The sequence below is a fragment of the Larimichthys crocea genome, chromosome XIII (genome assembly GCF_000972845.2).
Source record: "Larimichthys crocea isolate SSNF chromosome XIII, L_crocea_2.0, whole genome shotgun sequence".
Classification (NCBI taxonomy): Eukaryota; Metazoa; Chordata; class Actinopteri; family Sciaenidae; genus Larimichthys; species Larimichthys crocea.
In genome coordinates, this window is record NC_040023.1 from 28,482,313 (window position 1) to 28,504,446 (window position 22,134).

The 22,134-nt window shown below is 41.5% G+C and overlaps 1 protein-coding gene across 3 annotated transcripts in view; it reads left to right on the top strand.

Annotated features, from left to right (window-relative positions):
* gask1a (golgi associated kinase 1A) overlaps nt 1-22,134 on the top strand; it is a 44,319-nt gene that overhangs the window by 4,043 nt on the left and 18,142 nt on the right. For 2 of the 3 annotated variants that reach the window (XM_019268341.2, XM_019268342.2), the window contains exons 3-4: nt 16,905-18,047; nt 18,305-18,742. In XM_019268341.2, coding sequence (XP_019123886.1) covers nt 16,905-18,047; nt 18,305-18,742 — 1,581 coding nt within the window. The remainder of the gene's footprint in view (nt 1-16,904; nt 18,048-18,304; nt 18,743-22,134) is intronic. The other variant, XM_019268343.2, reaches the window with a different exon arrangement.

Here is a 22,134-nt window from a genome sequence, read left to right on the forward strand (position 1 = left end):
AGTGAATAAACTGAATGACACATAAAGGCTGGGGTAAGTACAGTAACACAGCAGTGTTTATAGACAGCGGTGGTCTTTATAGGGGAGGTGTTATAACAGCTGAGTGCTAAAAGCCATTTACTTTATGATGCCTGATACCCCCCGTCTCCGCAGAGCATTTAGACAAGCAGAGGTAGCCTTGCAGAACACACTGCTGAGTAAGAATGTCACTCTCCCTCTCTCTTTTTCTACTGTATCTCTTCTTCTTCTGTGTGTGTGTGTGTGTTTGTGTGTGTGTGTGTGTGTGTGTGTGTGTGTGTGTGCACTTGCAGCCACATCTCCACAGCAGTTTGTAAAATCAAACGACCAGGCCAGTTATCACACCTTAAAGATTATACAGGAGATTGCAGGACGGTGAACGGCTGTACACATGTGTTTGTTATGATCATATTACTTTTTTATATTCAAAAACCAGCCAGTCAACAACTTTGCTAACAGCCAAACATCAGGGACAAGGTCAACAACACAAGACATAGCAGCCAGCTGATATCACGTATTAGTCCAACAGCAAGAAGCCCAGCTCGGCACCAAGCTCTCACCAAGAGAGCCAGCTCCTGGCAGTTCTGGCCCAACAATGGCTCCGCTGCCCCTCTGCATGTCTTCCCATGTTTCGGTCCTGAAAACCTCCTCTTCAGGGTCGTACACAACACCTCTGGTACAAACACTAACACTCCCCCAGTGCAGTCCAGACAGCCTGGCTAACAAACTGAGCTAACATTAGTTAACAGAAGCTATAGTTCACAGCAGTTTAATGTACGGTCCAGTTAAATCATTTGGAAAACATGACCTGAATACATGTGAAGTTGTTGTAAAGATGTGACAAGCTACATTTTTGTCATTCGTTTCATTCAAATCTGTATATTTATGCATGGTTGCTACAGTAAGTGGCTGATTTTTGTACTTGATTGATTTTTGAACATTTATGTTTTTGTCTGGCATGCTCGTGGTGGCGCCTGAGCTTGCCAGTGTTTATCAGTCTGTCCAAACCTTTGGTACAAAGCTATTAACCCTGACGCTACTGGCCGGATTGTTTCCCTGAGGAAATTACTTAGCAGAGGTGTTAAGCATTGACCCCATGATCTTTCCTGTGGTGTAACCATCAGGTCTAATTTTATTAAATATGAAATGCCAGATTGCTATGAAAAGTACAGAGCACATTTGTATTTCCCAGAGGACAAAAACATTTCCATTTCTCTCCTCTACTGCCAACCTTGCGCCAAAATGTTGGAGTTGGAGAGTTGTATGCCACAGAGTGAGTTGTCAAAATAAACTGCAGCCAGCGGGCTGTAAAGTTAAAGACCTCTCGATACTTTGTTTCTACAAAAACATTCTGGATGGATCCAAAAGAGGCAATGAATGCTACGGATGAGTGATGCTGAGCAAATTCACTGCCATATTACAGAGCTCTTCTTTTAACAACTTCATAATAAAGAAGCACAGATGTAATCTCTAACAAACTGTTTTGAATAAAGAGAAAAATAAATCATTGAAATGCATTTAATAAGCCACAAATTAAACAGCTGTTTCCTTATATTTAGCCATGCCAGCAGCTCTGGGATGGTCAGTCGATCACTTTGCTTTAGACTGAAATATCTCTACACTGACTGGATGGATTGCCATGAACTTCGATGCCTAGAGAATGAACACAGAAAGACATCGGTGACCCCTGATTTTTACGTTAGCAGGTTTTGTGCAAGAGAACGGTTCAGTGGACTTCCACGATGGATGGAGGATCAGGATGAAATGTAATGACTGACTTTTCCTTTGGCAGGAAATTGTGTCCATTCCTGGTCAAAAGATGATGAACCTTGACTTTGGACCTGTGATTTGTGCCTTCACAAGCTTCACAACCTGCAAAACTAACAACAGTCTCATGTTCCTCAGCTCTAGTTTGTTGCATGCTAACATGTTAACCATTAGCCTCACAGAACCATAAGCATGGCTGTAACCTTGTTAAAAAGTTACTGGACTCCCTGATGATATTTATTTTAGAGGCATTGGTCAACTGAAACATATCACCAGCTTACAGCCCCACATGAACAACTCCAGGTCATTATTTTTAATTATGCCATGGTCTGAGTGAATTCTGGCTCCAGGGTATCCATTAATTCCTGATAAAGGACACTTACCAATTAGCTCCAGTGAAGCTGTCTGTTCACTCTTCACAAATTAATGCTATGATAAATTACTATTCAAAAAACGTATATATATATATTCACACTACTGAGTGTGTCCCTCCACAGGATGATGATACTGTGTATAAGTGATGATCTCACATCCCATTCACTTTATAAGTCTCCACTTCAGTCTGAAGTTTCACATGGAGATCATTTGTTGGTGAAAATGTGGGCATGTTGTCATGGCTGAATAGCTAGTTGTGTCAATTTCTGTTTCCTATTTGTGAACTGTAGAACCTTATGGGATGGTGATGATTGTTCCGGGTATTTTTCAAACTCTCCAGGGAAACAAAGTTACGGCTTGTGCAAAATGCATAAAAATATAAATAAATGGCTAGTGATCATGGCATGTAGTGATTATAAAAACAGATAATTCCAGTCCTTGATTATGATTGGCTGAGCCATGTTCAAACCTGTTCTAATATGTTTCTTAAATCAGTGACACTGCACCAAACAAACTGCTGCAAGATGTCAGATTTCGTTGTTAATTTAGATTTACAGCGTGGGCTAAGTGTGGATAAGTGTGGATAAGTGTGGATAAGTGGCTTAAAGAGGCGGACAGGATGGAGGAGGAAGATGAAAAAAAAAGAAAGGAGACACTGAAATTAATGACTTGTACTTAATTATTTCGATTAAAAAAATTAAGAGCTGAAAAAAGCTGTTCATGTCAGCAGTTCAATTCAATGTATTTGTCATGTATCATACAGGTACAATCAGTAATATGTATTTCAGTAAACTCCTACAACTTCAAGTCAAGTTCGAGTTCAATAAATGATCAGGTCATGTTTTGGTCAGCTGTTGGCGCCAGGGCTTCACTGAAGGTTGTTGGGTTTTTGGTTGTACAAGAAGAGCCACCATGAATGACATGGACTCCTGCCATGGATGGTTAACAGTCCTGTAAAGGCAGAGCAGGTTCTAAAACCCTATAAAGCTGCAGTGGTGACCCTCTAAATGTAGTACTTCAGTCTCAGGAGAGGGACTCACAAGTTGTGGTTCTGGCAGTTATTATAGTCGTCATCCAGCTTGAAAAATCGAGGACGTGATGAGGTTCTACTCTACCATAAAAAGAAGAGACAGAACATTATGCTTCGTCCTTGAATCACTGTTGTGTCACTGCGTAATTTTGGCATAAGTGGATGCGATTTGGCTGCAGCTCAAATTTTGTTTGTTTCTCGTTTGTCAGCTGAAGATTTAGAAATATCATCCGTGGTTATTTTTTGGCTACCTTTTTTGCTCAGCAAATGTTCCCTCTCATGCCGCACCTTCATCTTAGGAGAATGGAATGTGTAGTGGGGAACAGATTCGACCACATGTGCACTCCCATCGCAGCCATATGGGGCGAGGATTTTTGTGCCACGAAGTAATTACTTTCTGATGTCTGGGCTTCATTCTACACACACAGATGAGGAACATAAAGCAGTGCATCCTTTATTTCTTTGCCAAAAGGAAAAAAAAACTTTAAGTCTGTTCACTCACAACAAAGATTTTTAACAAAGCTTTTTCGTTTCAAGGTGAGATTGGTTTGGCACTTGGAACAGAAAGAGATGTTTTGTGGCTGTCTGTGATACATATTTTATTATGAGGTAGCTTTTGGAAAATAGGAAACAGTCAAGGGCAGTGGAAAGTGATTCAGGAGGAATTTATTTTTTTAAGGGAAGACATGTTTGGAAATAACTGAGAAATTTTCCCCCAAAGAAATAAAGGAGCGGGACAAACTTTGACCACTAATAGTGATTTAAAAGAGGGGCTGGCTTGTTAGCCACAAGCACAATACTGTATAATATATTCTGCAGAGTTCTGGCTCTGCATTTACGCTGCATGTGTTCCATGTTAGGCATCTATACAGTAAATCAATTTGGCTGCAGTGAGGCAGACATTTAATCATTTAATCGAGCCTGACCCAACATGGCTTTTATGTCGTTTCTTCTTCAGGTTCTTTACAGAATACTAAAAGAAAACCGATGACCTGACTCTGAATGTATTATCTCATGCTTACCTGATCTGTATCTCATATTTATCGGAAAACATACTTACACAATCAAGCAATACCAATCTTGTAATTTTGAGATCTTTGGCCAGTCTATTCAGCGTAGTCGTAGGAACTGACATTATGCGCTGTATGCACAGATATGTGCTAATGGGGTTGGTGAGAAAAAAAGCCAGTTTAAAAAAAATAAAATGTGAGTTTATAGACTGATCTTGGACACGATAACTCAGTGGCTACAACAACAGCATTAAGGAATTCGTCAGAACTGCTTATGTGGAGTATCTTAATCGTGGTGAGTTAAAGTTCTTGTGAGACAAATATGTTTCTTTTTCTAAATGCAGTGTTTTGTTGGACTCTGATAGTGTTTGTGCAAGACTTGGCTCTGCCCTTCCAAAATATTACATGCAGCCTGATAATCACACTGCTTGTTTTTCACTTAATGATTCATTCTGACAACGTGTTTGATATCAGAGGGAACCACTGAGCAGATTGATGGCAGGAGTCCTGCTGTCCAGAGCCTAGAGTGTCTAGAACTTATTCTTAGATAAATAAAATGTGACTTAAGAATCTAACTTATGCACTTTCAGTCAGTAAAGTCATTTCTGTTTGTGAGTTTCTGTATTTTCTACTGGCATACGGTACTAGCCACTCAGAAAAGCCGCCCCCGGGCCAGCTGCCTGCCAGATATAACCATTCAGATAAGCGAAGGCCTGTCATGGACTTGTCGTGGAGCAGCTGGCTGCATCTGTATCAGAACCAGCTTGGAAGCACAGCTTCATTAATTTCATAAATTTCTATTATTATTCAATTTTATGTCTCTGCTCCTATCACATGTTAAAATCCACCGCATTGTCCTGAATGAACATTGAGTTTGGTAGTTAAATATCAGAATATTCACTAGGCGCTGTTTAAATGTAGAATCTGGCGTCATCTTGAGAATTGAACATGTGTCTACTCGACTTGGTGTTGAGGCTCATTTTGTAGTGATGGGTGAAAATGAAAATTTGATTCCAGGCTGACTCATGGCTTTTTACAAACAGGAATCTCAGCGCTGAGTCACTTTAGAGAAATTTATGTTAATCTCTGTTATGATCTGTTGAGATGTATGGTAATATGCCTAAAGTTGGATGGTACAATAATAAAGTGTCTGAATCTGCTGATGTTATGTACTGCACATGCAAACTAGCATGCATGTATACTGACAAATATTCAAATTACAGAATGTGCACAAACATGCTGCCTTCCCGCCGACACACTACACCCCCTCCTGACACACACACCAGTTGACCAGCCGAAGGCCTGTGAGAGGAAGATTGCCAGATTGGCCGCTGTCACACGGCAGCTAGTAAACTGACGTATGAGGGTAGACAGGTCGCCATACAGACAGAACACACACACACACACACACACACACACACACACACACATACACACAGTCATAAGACAATGGATGACAGCTGTCACCACACAAACCAAACAGAAAAAGACATTTCTAGATTTCCTACTCATAGTCTGGTGACATAATGGAGGTCTGTACTGTGTCCAGAGTAGGTGTTGGAGATATCTGATCATGTGCTACAGTATGAACTGATATGGTATATTTAATTTTTGTTACGCAGTAAAATAGTCTGTATTTAAATCTGCATTAATCAATTAAGTAGCCGTAAAAATAATAAAAATAACTAATGTTTTATTATTTTTTAAACCAGTGTGTATCTGTTTGACTGTACTCAGAATGGTTGGTGCTTAAAACAGATGTGAGCTACACTGATCAGAAGTTAAGCCTGAAATTGAGCAACACTGGGGAATGCAGATCTTTACCTTGCTCTTTTTCCATTGTATCTGCTCAATATCAGCATGTTAGCATGGTTAGTATGTAGCTCAATGCATTGTTAAGCCTCAAAGAGCTGCAAGCATAGTATATTTCTCTTGTACGTTGCAAGTCCCCCAACTTTGAAGTACTGCCTTTAAAATATAAAAGTGGAGAACTATGAGTATGGTTATTGTTGTGATCAAACAACCCCAATGGACTGTATGTGATGTGCAAAAGTTAAGTTGGCTCTGGTCAGATCTGTGTGAAATGGGCTCTGCGTCGATGCTTTTGCTGGAAAGTAAAGCAGATTTAAAGAATATAAGAGCGGTGATCATCAGAAGATGTAACTCGTGTCCTCAGAGATTTCTCTTTGTTGGAAACCTTTAACCTTCCCCATAAAGAGTGTCCCAGGTTGATTTAACCCATCTCAAGTTTAACCTTTGTCATTTGATTCCATGGCTGCTTTCCAGAGGAGAAACTTGCTGACAGAAGAGCAGGACAGAGGGCTTCTTACATTTCACTCTGCAGGAAGAGCAGTGTAAGGTTTCTTCTTCAGATCATTAGATGTATGCATATTCACAGCACTGACGTACATAAATCAGTGTGCAGTATACGTGCCGACATCTGGAAGCACGTGCAGGGTGGAGTTCATATGCTTTCATACTACAGTATATGTTTGTCAGCGAATTTACTTGTCCACACATGTAACTGCCTGCACTGTGTGCTCATATCATATGGGTTCATATTACATCACCTATTCCACAGCTTATTGATGTATCTGCCCGAGGCATGCTGGATCTTTCTCTATACGTTGCATTTATCAATACCACATCCTCTTGTATTTCATAGCTTCTAATTCAAAAGCTCTGCAATGTGTCATCAGGGTCTGACCTTGGAATGCACCATGCCTATCACACCCAGCGTTGCATGTGTGGTGCAAAGGTGCAACAAACAAGCGGAGGTGATGGTATCTTGGTGAAAATTGTGTTTTTAGCTTGCATTCAGTACAGTGGCTGCCAAGGAACAGGTCTGTTTTCAAATGCAGGTAACTGTATATTGTTGACTCCATCAGTAAGCTGAAACTAAAAGCCTTCAGCAAATGTGCAGCAGCTGTAGTATGATACTGAGAAATGTAAATAATGACTTCATTCAATGCATCACATCCAATAAATCCATTTAGATTTACATTAAGAACACAAACTTAATGCCATTCTGGCCATGGAGGCAGTGAAACGTCTGGACTGAGCTGTTAACCCTCTAGACTCCAGTAGAATTGTGCTGCATTCACTCAAATGAACTTTTTTCCTACTAAATCAACAAACATCTGTATCTGAAAAATAGAAATAAATTGACAACCAGAGCTTCCTCTTTAGTTTGATACCACATATGGCACATGTAGCATTTGTAGCTTTCTGAGGTGAGTTTGATTCAACAGTTAAAAAAACAGAAAGAAAACAAATAGCAAAAAAACTGTTGTTAATAATTTCCTTTATAAGAACAGACAACAGCACAGCTACACGAGAGAAAAAAGTCCTGCTGTTTATCTACTGTGATTATGTGATGAGCATCTGAGTGACCCACAGTGTTCTAACACACAGCAGTGCTGTGGTGGTAAGGTGTCTTTAACTTATGTGAGAAATGATCTTTGAATCTATGTGAAAATGTCACCAAAGCACGAGCCGCTGATAAAGCTTTTTACTGTAACTGAAGAAGATGACACAGATGTGCATAAATGTGTAAATGCATCAACATCACGCAGAGGTTGTGTCATCTGGATTATAGAAAATGGACAGTGGGAGGACACTGTTCAGACAGATTAAATCAAGCTGAAACTGTAAGTGCAAAAATGTAGTTTTCCAAAAAACAAAACAGCTAAAAATGGGCTTAAGCTGCAGAACCAACTGACTCCATGGCAACATTATGCTTTATTTCCCTTTTCCTCCCTTCAGTTGATGTAAACCCTTCAGCCACAGCACAGATACGCCCTTTCTCTCTTTATTTCATTCAGAGCCTAAATTGAGAATCCAGACATTTAAACTATAGTGAAAACAAGATCTTTGATCCTCGTCTCCTCCTCGTTTGGCTGCAGAGCTCTCGTTATTTTCAATGTAGAAACATTGAGCGTTGTCAGGCGGCGATCTGTTTGGAGAGCCTGACTCATTTATATTTCATCTTTCATGTGTTGTCATCATCCTCAGACTCGAGCAGAAAAAGAAGACAGAGCCGTCGCTGAGTGTGTCGTACGTCTCGGTACATCGGTTTGCTTTTGTTGCGTTGCTTTTGCATTTCTTTTATCTTTCTTACATGGTTTCTCCTGTGCTCTCCTCTCTCTGTGTGTGTGAGAGAGGATCTGACTGGTTTCATTAAGGTCCACTCTCAGCTGACGGGGGTGTGTTGACAGCTGAGGGACACACACATACACATACACACACACACACACATTCCATCTCCCCTTCTGAATCTGCTTTTGTCGTCCTTTCCTTCTTATCTCTTACCCGTTTTCTTGTTGATTGACACAAGGTAAATGTTTCTTATTTAAAGAAAACTGGGGGTGTCATTTAGCTCAGTTGGTAGAGCAGCCGTCCGACATGTGAAGGCTCAGTCCTTACTGCAGAAGCCCAGGGTTTGAATCTGACCTGTGGCTCTTTCCTGCATGTTATTCCCCATCTCTCTAGCTTACCGCATTCCTGTCACTCTTCAGCTGTCTCTATCAAAATAAAGCTTGAAAAGGCCAAAAAAATAATTTTTAAAAAAGATTTTAAGAAAACGTGTGTAACAAGAAGAACATGGTGTAACATGGTATTTAAAAGGTTCCACCCAAACTGAAATGAAAAACAAAAGATTTGGAAAATAACTAAATCTTTTCTTCATCCCAATCTCGCAAACAAATTGTTCTCTGCTGAGTCTCAGCTGGCTCCAACTTCATTCTCTTGCTTTGTGCGAGAGGGCCAAACACACAATTTAGCTGTTTTCAGTGACATATTGTTCAGAGAACAAGGTGTGAACTAATTTAAAATGAGGATTTAATCACTGCTACCTGTTAACCAGGGCAGAGGAAGTTCCTGCCAATACTGCAGCATGATCTAAGAACATAAACACACTGGTGGACAGTGAGTCATCTGTGGGGTGTGATTGGCATTAATAAAAATGGCTGATCACACAATTCTTACTGCTACACAGCACACGTGTTTCCTGCTTTCTCCACTGTGGAGAGTATTTTACTCAGTTTTTAGGTGTGAAAAACTTTGGCCTTGTTTGCTCCAAAGGCCATAACCGAGAGGAAAATGTGCTCGTGGTGAGGTTGTAGCAAGTGTGATGCTGGTTTCTCCATCAGTCCACCACTTTGTAGTTTTGGACTGACATTCAGACTTTCCTCAAAAAGTATTCTAATAGCCTTGATAAACTCCTGACATTTCTGGTTTGACTGACATATATTCAATGCAAATACATGCAGTAAGGATATTTCCATCAGCCACGGCCGCACTTTGTCTTTAGTGCTAATTAGCAGATTTTAGCATGCCAATATGCTAAACTAAGATGACAGAAAAATGACATTGTTACTGTGGGAGTATTAGCATGCTGATGTTTTCTTAATTTAACTCCTTTAACTGACATCATAACACACAGCAATGCTGTCTAGTTTTTCATGTCTTTTATTGTGAAATTTTGCTTAAGTTAAATGCTGTTAGATTAGAATGAATAAATGAGGATTTTTAGAACAGCATTCGTTTGTTTCTGGGAGCATTACCATCAAATGAAGCACTCTCTACCACATCATGTTCACCACAGCTGCACATCTGCCTGTATTGTAATTAAAGACGCAGAGCTCCAGGCCAGACTCATTAAACTGGAACTTGTGAACGGTTTCATGTGTCCGTCTGACACACCTGTTGACGTGTGCTGCAGTAGAAACTGAAGAGTTTGATGTGCACGTGAACACATATGTTTCTACGGTTATTTTGCAATGGTCTGGAGCTGGTTGCACTAAATGTAACCAGTGGATGTGACGTGCGTAATTATGGCTCTCCAGTTCGCAACATCACACCAGTTAGAGGCTGCAGATGGAACTGATACCTGCTGCTTTCAGACGGCTGTAAAGAGAGTCAGTAGAGGAAAGGAAAGGCCTTAACCATAGGCTACTAACTGCCGTGGATTACAGAGGTGGTAATCTCAGTCCTTCCACTGGAGTGCACAGCCAGTCATAAAGATAGCAAACCAGCACAGTCAAAAAACGACCTCAGTCCTCCACAGGAAAACGCCAGTTTGCTTGTGTGACACTGCGTTTAGCACAAAATACAGCTTTTAATGTCAATGCCTGTTCACAAAAGAACAGAATTTGTTGGTTTTTAAAAAGGTGGTGCCGGAAGTTTGGTGACAAATGCTACTGCTCCTGCAGGTTGTGCAGTTGTTTGAGTCCAAATGAATACGAAGAGAAAACCTCTGTTGGTGTTGTTTATATACAGTTTGATGATGTTCTATCATGTGATTGCTTCCTTTGTTTTTGGACTCTTTCCATTTCCTCAAAGGTCATCAGTGTCAGGACAGTTTACAGTTGGTCCACAACATAAATCTGAGTGTCAGAGATCACCACAGTTGAACTATGTGAAAGCACCGTGAACATTTACTTCATCTTTGTGAGCAAAACCCCCAAACACACTCACTCACTCACACACTCACACACACGCACACACACAGTGTATCTTCCATAGCATGCATATTAATGAATGGATGATGCCCATTAACACACACACGATGTCTCTCTCTCAGGGGACTGAGTGTCTCTCAGATTTAATTAATCCAAACGGTGATATGCTAACTGATTATTCTCTGAGTGTGTGAATCCTCTTTGATCCAGTTGCAGAGATATTCTTTGTGTCTGTGTGTGTGTTTTCATGTGTGTGTGTGTTTGCTAGCAGATAATTGAAGCTAGTGCAGACAGAGGCCTTCTGACCTCATACATTTCAAACATAATTTCAGCTTTGATGACTCTATTAAACCGATCTTGACTACCGGCTCACTCTAACTACAGTGTGTAACAACAGCCCGCAGCTCCCAGAAGCCCTCCTGTCAACTTTTTATCATTTATATGGTATTAAACCTCCTTTCTACTATCTATATAGATGTTTGGAGTTAGGATATAACACGTGCAATTTTGCAATATTCCATACATATAGTATACTGTGAAAACTGAAGCTAAAAGCAGTAAAACAATCATAAAATATTGAATAACATCCATAAATGTAATCTTAATGTATTAAAAGGGCATATACATGTATTAACTTAGCCAAGACTTCTGCACAGTCACATTTTATTTCCTTAATTGAGGAAGTCAAGGGTATCGAGGAGTGAGAGACCATGACAGGTAATGACTGTTCATTATTGCATTATAGTGAATGCCAACAGTGTTAGCGGTTTTGGTCAGTAGGTCCACTCTGATCTGGACTTAAATGTCTGTACAACAGAGACACAATGTAACTGTTTTTGTACGTGCACACTATGGCAAAATATGTTCTGGCAGCACATTGTGTATTTTGATTTAGTATACATCTGTGAGACATCTATCCTGGCTCAGATAAATGATACAGCTACATCATCAGTCCAGTCAGTGTGTTCTCTCCTTTTTTATTTCGTATTTTTTTCCCATCTACTCGCAGCATTTTACACTGATTTAAAAGATGCTCCAGCTCAGCAGCTTTGAGCTTTGGAAGGATGGACCGAGCCCTCTTCTCATTAGTAAAGCATTAAGTATCTTTGTTCTGGGTTTGTAACACCAGCTACAGCGCAGATGTTAGTCAGCTAACACACTCCCAACCTGATGACTGGCTTCCTATTACCGATATGAGGACCTCCATCTGGTGTGTTTTAACACCTTCGGGTTTTACAGGAGTGTTGTGGTGTGTTTCTGTCAGAGTAAAAGACAGTTTTAAAGGAGCGCTTTCACTTTGGTCAGCATGCGTCTGGATTGTGGTATGTGGAATGCTGTTATATGTCTCTAAACAGACTGATAAAAGGCCATATATAACTCAATACATTTTAGTATTGGATTTAAGTACAAGTCATTTGCGCGAGTGATTCTTTTCATGCTACATTATAGTATACATTTAAATAGTGTACCTTCTCCCACTCTAAGTGTTAAGAGCACAGTCAAAAAGCAAGCAATTTATTACTGCGACGGAAACACAAAACAAACTAGCTTTTCAGGGACAGCTGCCTAAAGCCAATACCAAAAGTAATTACTTAATTAATTAATTAATGTAATTACTTACCTCCTAAACTAACAAGCACAGGAGAAATGAATCAAAGAAAAGCTTCAATTTTAACAGTGACTATTGTTATTAATGCATTTAAAGGGTGACAACATACAAAGGGGACTAGTGAAACAAATGACTAAAGCTAACAAGCAAGTTCTTAACCGCAAATAAACAGGGAAATCATTTACAGAGCACGAGGAGGAGCACCAAGCTGTCTGCTGTCCTCTGTCCTTTGGCATCAATCAGCTGGATTCCCATCAGCTGTGCTCAGTCAGCTGGAGCTCAGCACCTATACCAAGATCCTCACAACAAAGACAGGAGGTCTCACTCTGGTTTGCAAGAACAAGAACAGACACATTAAACACAAAAGGCTGTAACAGCTGAACTACATTTATTTGACAGCTGGTCTGCAGAGTAAGCTCTTTACATAAGGAGCTGATAAAAGATGCTGCTGTGTTCTAAATTTAACTGCAACACAATCACAAGTGCAGCTGAAATGATTCATTGATTAGTTGAATGCTGAAGTCCCAAACGTTTCATGGTCCCGCGTTCTCACACAAACACTGTGAAATCAACATTTTCTGAAATTCTACAAACAAAAAAACAACACAATGACTAGATTATTAGACTTAAACAAAACAACATTCTTCCACTTCAACCAACCACAACAGTCAAATAGATGAGATGGTCAAAGATGAGATGGTCCACTGAGACTGAGTTTTCTGCCTCCAGATTTTCTCACTCCTCCTCCTTCCCCTCCTCCCTCCTCTCCTAGCTGGCTGCAGCACCTGTTGCGTGTCTCGACCGAATGCTGCATACCTCCCCTGCAGCTCTCAGCTGGGAGAGAAGAAAAGCAGGGATATTAACAGACAAAGGAAAGGGGGAAAAAAAGAGGAGCTGAGGAGCTGTCAGATAGTCAGACACCTGGCCTGTCAGAGCGGGCAGAAGGTTATTAGTGGAAGACGTGTGCATGTGTATTAAATATATATATAGTGGATGTAAGTGTGTGTGTTGGGAGGGGGGTTGCTGGCCTTCAGGTGTTGTCAAAGCAGCATGGTGAGGAGAGTGGAGCCAGACAAAGAGGGAGGAACAAAGACACAAATAACCTGTCAAAAGAAAGAGAACTTGGAGAGATAACAAGTGGAAAATATCTTTCGCTTGCCAAGAATAGTGTCATTTTTCCTATTGAAAGAAAAGTGAAATGTTACAATAACCCAGACTGTAAAGGAAATGTGATGCTTATCGCAGCAGAAAAGACTCTGTGTGTGTGTGTGTGTGTGTGTGTGTGTGTGTGTGTGTGTGTGTGTGTGTGTGTGTGTGTGTGTGTGGATTTACCCACAAATCCCCTCTCCCCACACTGTGTGAAACTTGTGTTTACATGATGTGGTTTCACACTGTTTTCATTCTGCAGGTCAAAGTGCACGACACAGTCAAAACACCAGAAGCCAAGTACAGCCAGCCGCACTGTAAACTGACTTACAGTATGTGGTGAAGTTAAAGGAAAATCACATGATTTCTCTTCCAGCTGTGTTCACATCTCTCTCCCTCTCTCTCTCTCTCTCTCTCTCTCTCTCTGTTGACCTTTGCTGTGTGTGCTTGTGTGCATGTGTTTGCTGTAGAGAGGTGTTGAAGGCAACACGGTATCAACAACACACTCCTGTGTTGACACATTCACACCAAGCTGCACATGCTTGGACGTTAATTAGCGATGCTTAGCCAAAACGAGTTCTAACCAAGAGGGAGGTGTAGGTATGAAAGCAGACACGGTACACTGCTGGGTAAAGCACCAACACATTAATACACAGCGACTAATAATAATAATAATACATTTTGAATATTGGTGAGAATCAGTGCACTGAACCAGTAATTATTAATGTCAGTAATAAAAGTGTACTCATCAAAGCTGAGGTCTAGAAACACAACCACAATGCTACACTGAGCAAGAAGCAGTCAGAAGCATGTTCAGACAGGCTGCAAACACCCTAAAACAGTAAAAATAGGTCAGCCAGATTTTTGTCTAAACCACTTTATTAGAACGGACAGTTTGCTCATCCTCTGCGCCTTGTAGATGTTTTCAGATCTCAGCGATCAAAGTGGTGAGTATGTCATTAATACGAAGGATGGAGACAACTGTCAAGTTGTCATTGTTAGAGCTACACTAGTCAATATGTATGTATGATCATATAGGTAATGTGAAAGCAGCACTTGTAAATCAACTCCTGGAAAATTATAAATCCAACTCTGCAGTTCCCTTCAACATTTTAACACCTTTCAGCTCGTTGTTTTAGTCTCCCAGCACTTTTCAGTGAAAAAGCTTTGATGAACACTTTCCTGCCCAGCACCAAGCATCAGAAAGACAAAATTAGTGACCAGCTAGTGAGCACATGGCGCATTTAGCAGCTAAAGAGTTAAACATTTCCGTCAGGTGTTGGTGGAGACCAAAACAGAGCTAAAAGGCATGACAGTACAGTGTGTTTACGGCTTGTTCCCCTGCCTCTGAGTAGCCAAGAATTTCTCAGTATAGTGTTAGTTCTTGTTGACACCAATGCTGCACTGTTAACAGTAAGTATGTTTTAATAATACAAATCCCAAAGCTGCGTTCAAAATGATATGGGTATCGAGCACTGTGGGCAGCAAAGTCACATTAAACAACTATAGACCAAAGGAGTTGTCATAGTAACACTGAACTCCCTGGCTGCTCCACATTACATGAAACATTTTACCAGTATGAAGTAATAGTAGTTTCAAAATGGCAGCATGATACAATGAAATGAATGATTATAGCTAATTGTAAGGAACGTATGTTTAAGGTTTTAAGGCTTAAACATACCTTCAGTGCTATGTGGTTACACTAAAGGTAGAAATCGGTTCCTTACGCTGCTGCAAGGAGGCAGAGGCAGATTTGCTGTGAAATCCAACCGAGTGGCATGAAATATAAAAGGCCACTCGGTTGGTTGGTAGAGGCTGCCAGTCCTCTCAGCAGTGATTGCATTAATTCAGCATGACTTACCAAAGACTTACACCAAGTGGCGTAATGAATTAATGACATTAAATTGCTCCATGTAGCACCTTTGAGTAAATGTGGACTGATTAGTATTCATTGTGTTGATTCTGTAACGTACTGCAGGTTTTATCTGTACAGCAGTGCCATTCATTAAGGCATAGAAAAACAATTCCAACAGTTAGATATGTATTTGAGTCTGACACAGACTAAGCCCCACATCACTGTTGATATATAAGTGTGTATAATATGTCAGGCTCTTTCAGCGCTAGTCTGGTTGAGGGCATTCCAGTGCTTGGGAAGGATAATGGGATCCTTTCACAGGTGGAGGGATCTGGGAATGTTGTTAACGGCTCTTAAGATGGGGAGGACGTCTCGAGGGTCTGAAACATTCCTTCACTCTGCGTTTGAGGAAAAAAGACGAGGACAGAGAGGGAGGGAGGGAGCAGTGAGGGTCAGGGAGGAGAGGCGGCAGTTATCTGGGTCATCCAGCCTTTCACCTATGTCTTTACATATAGGTGAGGATGAAAAGCTTACATTGTTTGCATCACGTTTCGGTTTCTTAAGTCCTTTGGGCAAGGTTCCAGTATTTTTTGGGAATGGAAGGAAGCTTCGTTATTGGGATAGGTGGTCCATGCTTCCTCTACTGTTTATCTTTCCACTGCTTATGAAGTGTAGGCCACCCTGTCTGCAGGGAAACTGCCAGCCTCCCAGACAATTTTATTTGCAGTCTCACTTCACATGCTTGCTGTCACACAGAATATGTGTTGCTATAGAGGCTTTCTTACAACACAAACCCTGAGATACTCAACAATAAATCTTTTGAAGGCCTTATTTTGCTTTTATTATTTGGATGTCAGTTTCATGGAGCTGCAATTTTTTTTTCTGCCTCTGTTTAGAAGTACCGAATGGAAGGAGGGTATAATACGTCCACACAGTCTGACTCCACAGTAAATAAAAGGCGAGCACTTTGAATTCCTACAGCAAAATCACTTTTATAGAGCCTTCAGTAAGTATACAGTAGACCATATTGAAGCAGTGACAGCGCATTGTGTGAAATATGTTTTTTTTTTTCCCCTCGCTGTGCAATGCGTGCAGGAGGCAGCACTGAATTATGAGCACACCACGATCGTATTGGTCTCAGCTGGATAAGTCCATTTCTGCTGTAAGCTACTGGAAACACAGAGCCGGCTGACACAAGCTTTATATTCTGCCGCGTACATATTCAGATTTGTGCAACATAAACAGGATATTTTAGCTCCGCTCACTCTTTGTCACCAGATTGCTGCTTTTTCGCTCTCATTTCCATTTTGGGCAATAAACACAGAGGTCACACATCATTATTGTGCTATCACGGAAGAGAAGAGGAAAATCATGCCAAAAGCACAGTTTGTTTTTTCTACTCCCTTCCTCTTGCAGAGTGTGAATCATGAACACATTTGCTTTCCACATGCCCAGAGCCAAGAGATCTCAGTGCAGCCTTTGGTTAACCCCACAGGAATCCGGGCGCTCCGTTCTGTTTTCGTGCAAATGCTATCTTTGCAATTTATGCTACCACTCCATTATAATCATGGTTCTGTTGGTTTCCCTCTAACTTGTGTTTCTGTCTTTCTTTCTGTCTATTTTTCTCCTCCAGGCCTGGAGAGTGTGGTCAAAGCTCTGCTGTGGTCAAAAATGGCTGCTCCTCCTCTCCCCCGTCTTCCTCCTCTTCCTCACGATCTCCGTGATGACAATGACTCTCCCCCTTCCTTTGCCGCCTGCTGACATTGACCGACGGTCGTCTCGTGCCCTGAGCTCCGCCAGCGAGTTCAGATCCAGGATCAGGGTCGTGGAGCTCCCTCTAGCCGCTGCCTTTCAGCAACCACTCACTCACTCCAGGGCCTGGAAATCAAGTGCTCGAAAAGAGACATCTAAACATTCAGTGGAACCTAAATCTTTTGGGGACGCTGCTGGCAATGACAAAAAAAGCATCAAAGAGAGAAGTCATGCAGACTTGAGTAGAAATAAACACAAAAGCAAAGGCATTGCCTCCAAAAGAAAAGAGATGCCAGGCGCCGTCCAGCATTCAACCAGTCATCACCATCCCAACCTCCCAGAGTTTACAGTCAACAATACAGGGCCTAAGCATAGAATTAAACCAGGCAACCACAGTGCTGTGGAAAAACACACTGCACAAGCATACATTCATCTTGAAAGGAGAAAATCCATAGCAGCACATATCCCTGCTCCAGCAGATACTCTAATAAGTGACAGAGAGGGTGCAGACAGACAGGCAGGCAGATGGGAGGATAGACACAAAGACAGGAACGCAGACACACAAATACATAGCAGTCATACAAGTGCGAAGCTGGTTGAACATCACCAGGCTTTGGAAAAACAAAGACAGCACTCTGGGAAATCTGACAAAGTCAGTAAGGAACAGCAGGCTGTGAAAAAGCCCTCCAGGGATCTCCGAAAACGCCATAATCTCTCAAAGGATCCCTCAGAAGCGAAGAAGAATCCTGGGTTGTTGGACCATAGAAAGGTTTTGTCCAAACCTGAGGCGGCCGTAAAGAAAGATGACGGTGGCTGGTGTCAGAGCTTTACAGAGCACGACTTCCCAGACAGTGACCACAGGAGGATCAGGATTAGTCCAGATCTTCAGTCTACTCACTGGTTCAGCGAGGATGACGTCCAGAAGATGGTGCTCCTCGCTGGGGGTGAGGTGGTCAGTAAGGCCAGGGTGCCTGCACATGGACAGGTGCTACAAGTGGCCATGGATCCTACCACACAGCAGCAGGTACAATGTTTTTAATTACACGGCTAGGAGATCATTGGAAATGTCACACAGTGTAGGTAGATGTTTCTATTTATGTCTCAGCCACATAGATGGAGCTGTCACTGACTCAACAAGTCATTAATGAGCTGTTAGTGTCCACAAATTAGTCATGTTGTGTCATAAAGCCTAAAATAACAAGCTTGTCTGAGAGCTTTATGACACCCTCTTTCCATAGTGGTGTCTAATACAAAATTATATAACTGTATTTCCACATCCAGCAGACATCACTGAAGAAGGATGTCCCTCAGCCTGGACCCGGCCACAGACATCCAGAAACCCACAGTGAGCGCTGCCAGCAGGGGCACTGCTCCCTCATCAAACGCACAGATGACTGGTTCGAAGTGTTTGCCTTCCACCTGGACAGGGTGCTGGGTCTCAACAGAAGTCTCCCCGCGGTTCTGAGGACATTCCACAGTGAGATCCTGCCGTATCGATACATCAGCGGCGTCCCCAGACCTGTGGTGTGGTGGGATCCAGATATTCAGCACCTGGCGGATAGAGACAATGACCAGAACTCACTGCCGCTCCGATGGGTCCAATACCAGAAGCTCCTGCAGGTCCACTGTGGGCTTGAAGCAGACCTTAGGTCAGCGCCCTGTGTGGGTGTTCACCATTCAGAATGGGGGAGACTGGCTCTCTTTGACTTCTTATTGCAGGTAAGATGAGCTTTTATTCTAATGCTGTGGCTTCCTCAGAGAGGAGAGAGACATAACCACAGACACATAAAGTAACATAATCTCTTAATTATTATAGAGGGGGAAATAAATGTTTTCCATCCTAGTAAGAGCTTACAGTGAAATGCATCCTCAGGGTTGCAGCGTAGCAGATTAGGGATGGGTACCTTTCACATTTGAACCGATACTCGATACCGATACTCGGTACCGGTATATATCAGTACCTGTTTTCTGTACTTTTTTGCGTATATGTGTAATAATTGAAGTTATTTTGTATATTAAAAAAATTGTCAAAACATCTGAATTCTGAAATCTGAAATAGGGCAGACCGACCTGTAAATCAACATAAAAGTGTAACATTAACGTTACGTGGAACCGAGCCACTAATAGAGTCATTATCGTAGGCGTCGTAATCAGTTTTTGACAGCGGATCTTCTCCCTCGATGCTGACTGCAGGTGATGAGCTGCCGGCTGCTACAGGTGCACTCGTCCGCCTTTAGGAATATTTTATGTTTGTGACTAAGTGCTTCCTCAGGTTTGTCGTCTTGCCATGGCTGGCCTTGCACTTGGTATCACAAATATTGCAGCGTGCATGAGTCTACATCAATCTTTGAGAAATGGAGGCCCACCCCGTGAGTGCTTTTGGTCTGCCATGCTGCTCACTGTGATCGTCAAGCCACCACTGATGTAATCACGCTCTTCTGCGTCCACTGCCATCACAGCAACCTCCACCTTAACTGACACACGTGAGACGCGATGTGAAGGTGCGTTCAGGTACCGAAATGTGGTACCGATTGACTTCACGTGAATCGATACTCTGTACTCTGTACCAAAAAAAGTACCATCCCTACACCAGATGAATGTGGCACTATGGTGTGAGTTTAAGTCTGAAGGCTGTGTCAGGTAGCTGGTGAATAACTTATATACAGTGTTAATTAGGGAACTGCTGACACACTAGTCATGGGCCATGCTAGTGCTGGTCACTCACAATATGTGTTCAAGCTAATTGGGAGACTCTTAATGCGCCCCTACAATCTGCAAGGTGAGGGTCACATGACCCAGTCAAGCTACTAACACTGGCAAACCTAACTGCTTGCATGTTTACTGCTGATCTGCTATTTAATCTGTCATCTGATGCTTTATTTGTGTAATTAAAGCGATGTTTGCATGAATATCCATCATAGATAAAATATAATATTTTGGGTTTGCTTGCTCCAAATCATCTGTTGTCTTTTCCACGATCATCATTTTCATATTTGAAAGATTTTTCCGATCACATTTTTGTCAGATAGTGGGGAAAGAATGCAGAAAAGCAGCAGGCTGTTTTATTATTTCTTGTCTTGTGTTTCTGCTATTTCACTGCTTACCTTTCAGTTCATGTAGACAAGCTACCGGGCAGCAGATAAGCCACTGTGTGGTTGTCTTGGACAGCTTCCAGATGTGAATGTGATCAGGGTATTTCTGCAAAACAGAGAGATGCTCTCAGTGAAACTCCCTCCTGAATGAATAAAGGTGGAAAAACCCCCACCAAACCCACCGTCTACTGACACCTTTAGTGGTATCTATTGGTCACATGTTTCAGGTTGTAGTGGTCAATCAAGAGTATCCCAAGCTAACTAGCCATTTGTCTGCTGGTTTGAGCCATGACACGAAGTCAATGCTACCATGAAAGCAAGTCTTTTCATCCTTCATCATTTCTTGTACTTTCTAAGGCATTGATCTCTCCTTTACTGGACACAGGCGCTGAAAAGACATTAAATTCACTATCAAAGAACACAAAGCACACACAGTATAACCTGTGCTTTGTTCCACGAAGAGAACACACACAAACAGTGAATAGAAATGAGTCATGATCTGGTCTCACACACATGTACACACACACACACACACACACACACACACACACACACACACACACACACACACACACAGCAGATGTCCTTGCTGGCCAAGCCTTTTAATGCAAGATGTGATCAAACATTCAGCTGTTAAGTGTAATTGAGATGAGTTGCCATCTGATCTCATATAAGGAGCATAAATCTGTAGCTATCCTCCCACTCTGCACAAAGTTTCCTATTCCCTTTGAGGATTACACAAGAGAGCCGCGACAGTTTAGTAAGAAGGTATGTGGCTGTGAAAGTATGGAAAGATTATTCCATTCCACACTTTAGTTTAATTTATAACTTGATTTGACAGGTAAAATGCATATTTATAACATTTCTAAAAAAATATGCCAGAGTGAGAAATTTAGTGACTTAAGTCATTAGGTCAGAGTCTAGAGTATGTCCCAAGGCTATTTTACTTGAAATAACATTGTGAGGATGACATAGTCATCATCTAATCAGCCTACTTGCATACCTCAACTCCAAGCCCACCCTAACTCTCCCACCTGTAGTCCCTGGGCGGGTAATATTTGAAAGCACAGACGTGTATTAAAAATCCAATCAACAATGAAAGCAGTGAACAATATGCAGATCTAAACAGAGAGACAGCTCTCATAGAGTCCACATTATCGTGATCAACAATCAACACAGCTACAAACAGCATGACAACACAATGCTGGGCCTGGTGAAGTGTGGAGACTATGATAGGCAGCGATACAAACAGTGTTAAAAGCATTGAGTTAACTGTGACCTGTTTTACAGGACATGTTTACTAAAGGCTGTGGTGGTCCTAATATAAAATATGAATATTGTACAAACCTGATTGATCTATAAACCTGTAGCACACAATCCTTTTGAATGTGGACACAAGATATGTGGACTAACTGATCATGACTGGACTAAAGTTTTCTCAATGTGACTTTTCTTCTGGCTCCATAATGAATTTAATCCTTCTCTGATTACTCAGAGTGCAGCAGTATGAATGCTTCTGCTATTCCAGTGAGGCTATTGACATGATTGTGGCAGGAGTGTTTATTTAGTTCTTGGCAGTTTTATAATGGCATAGGTTTTTATATATGGCATAGTTAATAAGGATTTGAGCAGTAGCAACAGTGCGTCCATCCATTTATCCATCCATTCATCCATCCATCCCGTCATACCCAGATCTTTGAAGTCATACCCAGTTGTGTTCATTATGTCATTGTTTCATTTTACCATTACCATATTTTGGACTTTACGACTCATAATTTCTTCATGGTAGATGAGTAAGTTCATAACACTTGTGTGTTGCATTTTGTCTCATCATAATAATGAGTCTCTCTTTTGATTGTTTTATTTGAGTGAGGCATGGCCAGACCATTGACAAGTAACAGATTATAGCTCTCCTGGATGGTTGGACTGTGCAGGGGGGCGTGACTGAGGGTGGTGTGTAATTGTGACATCACAACTGACAGCTTGTTTAAAGGAACATTTTCTGAATAAATGGTGAAT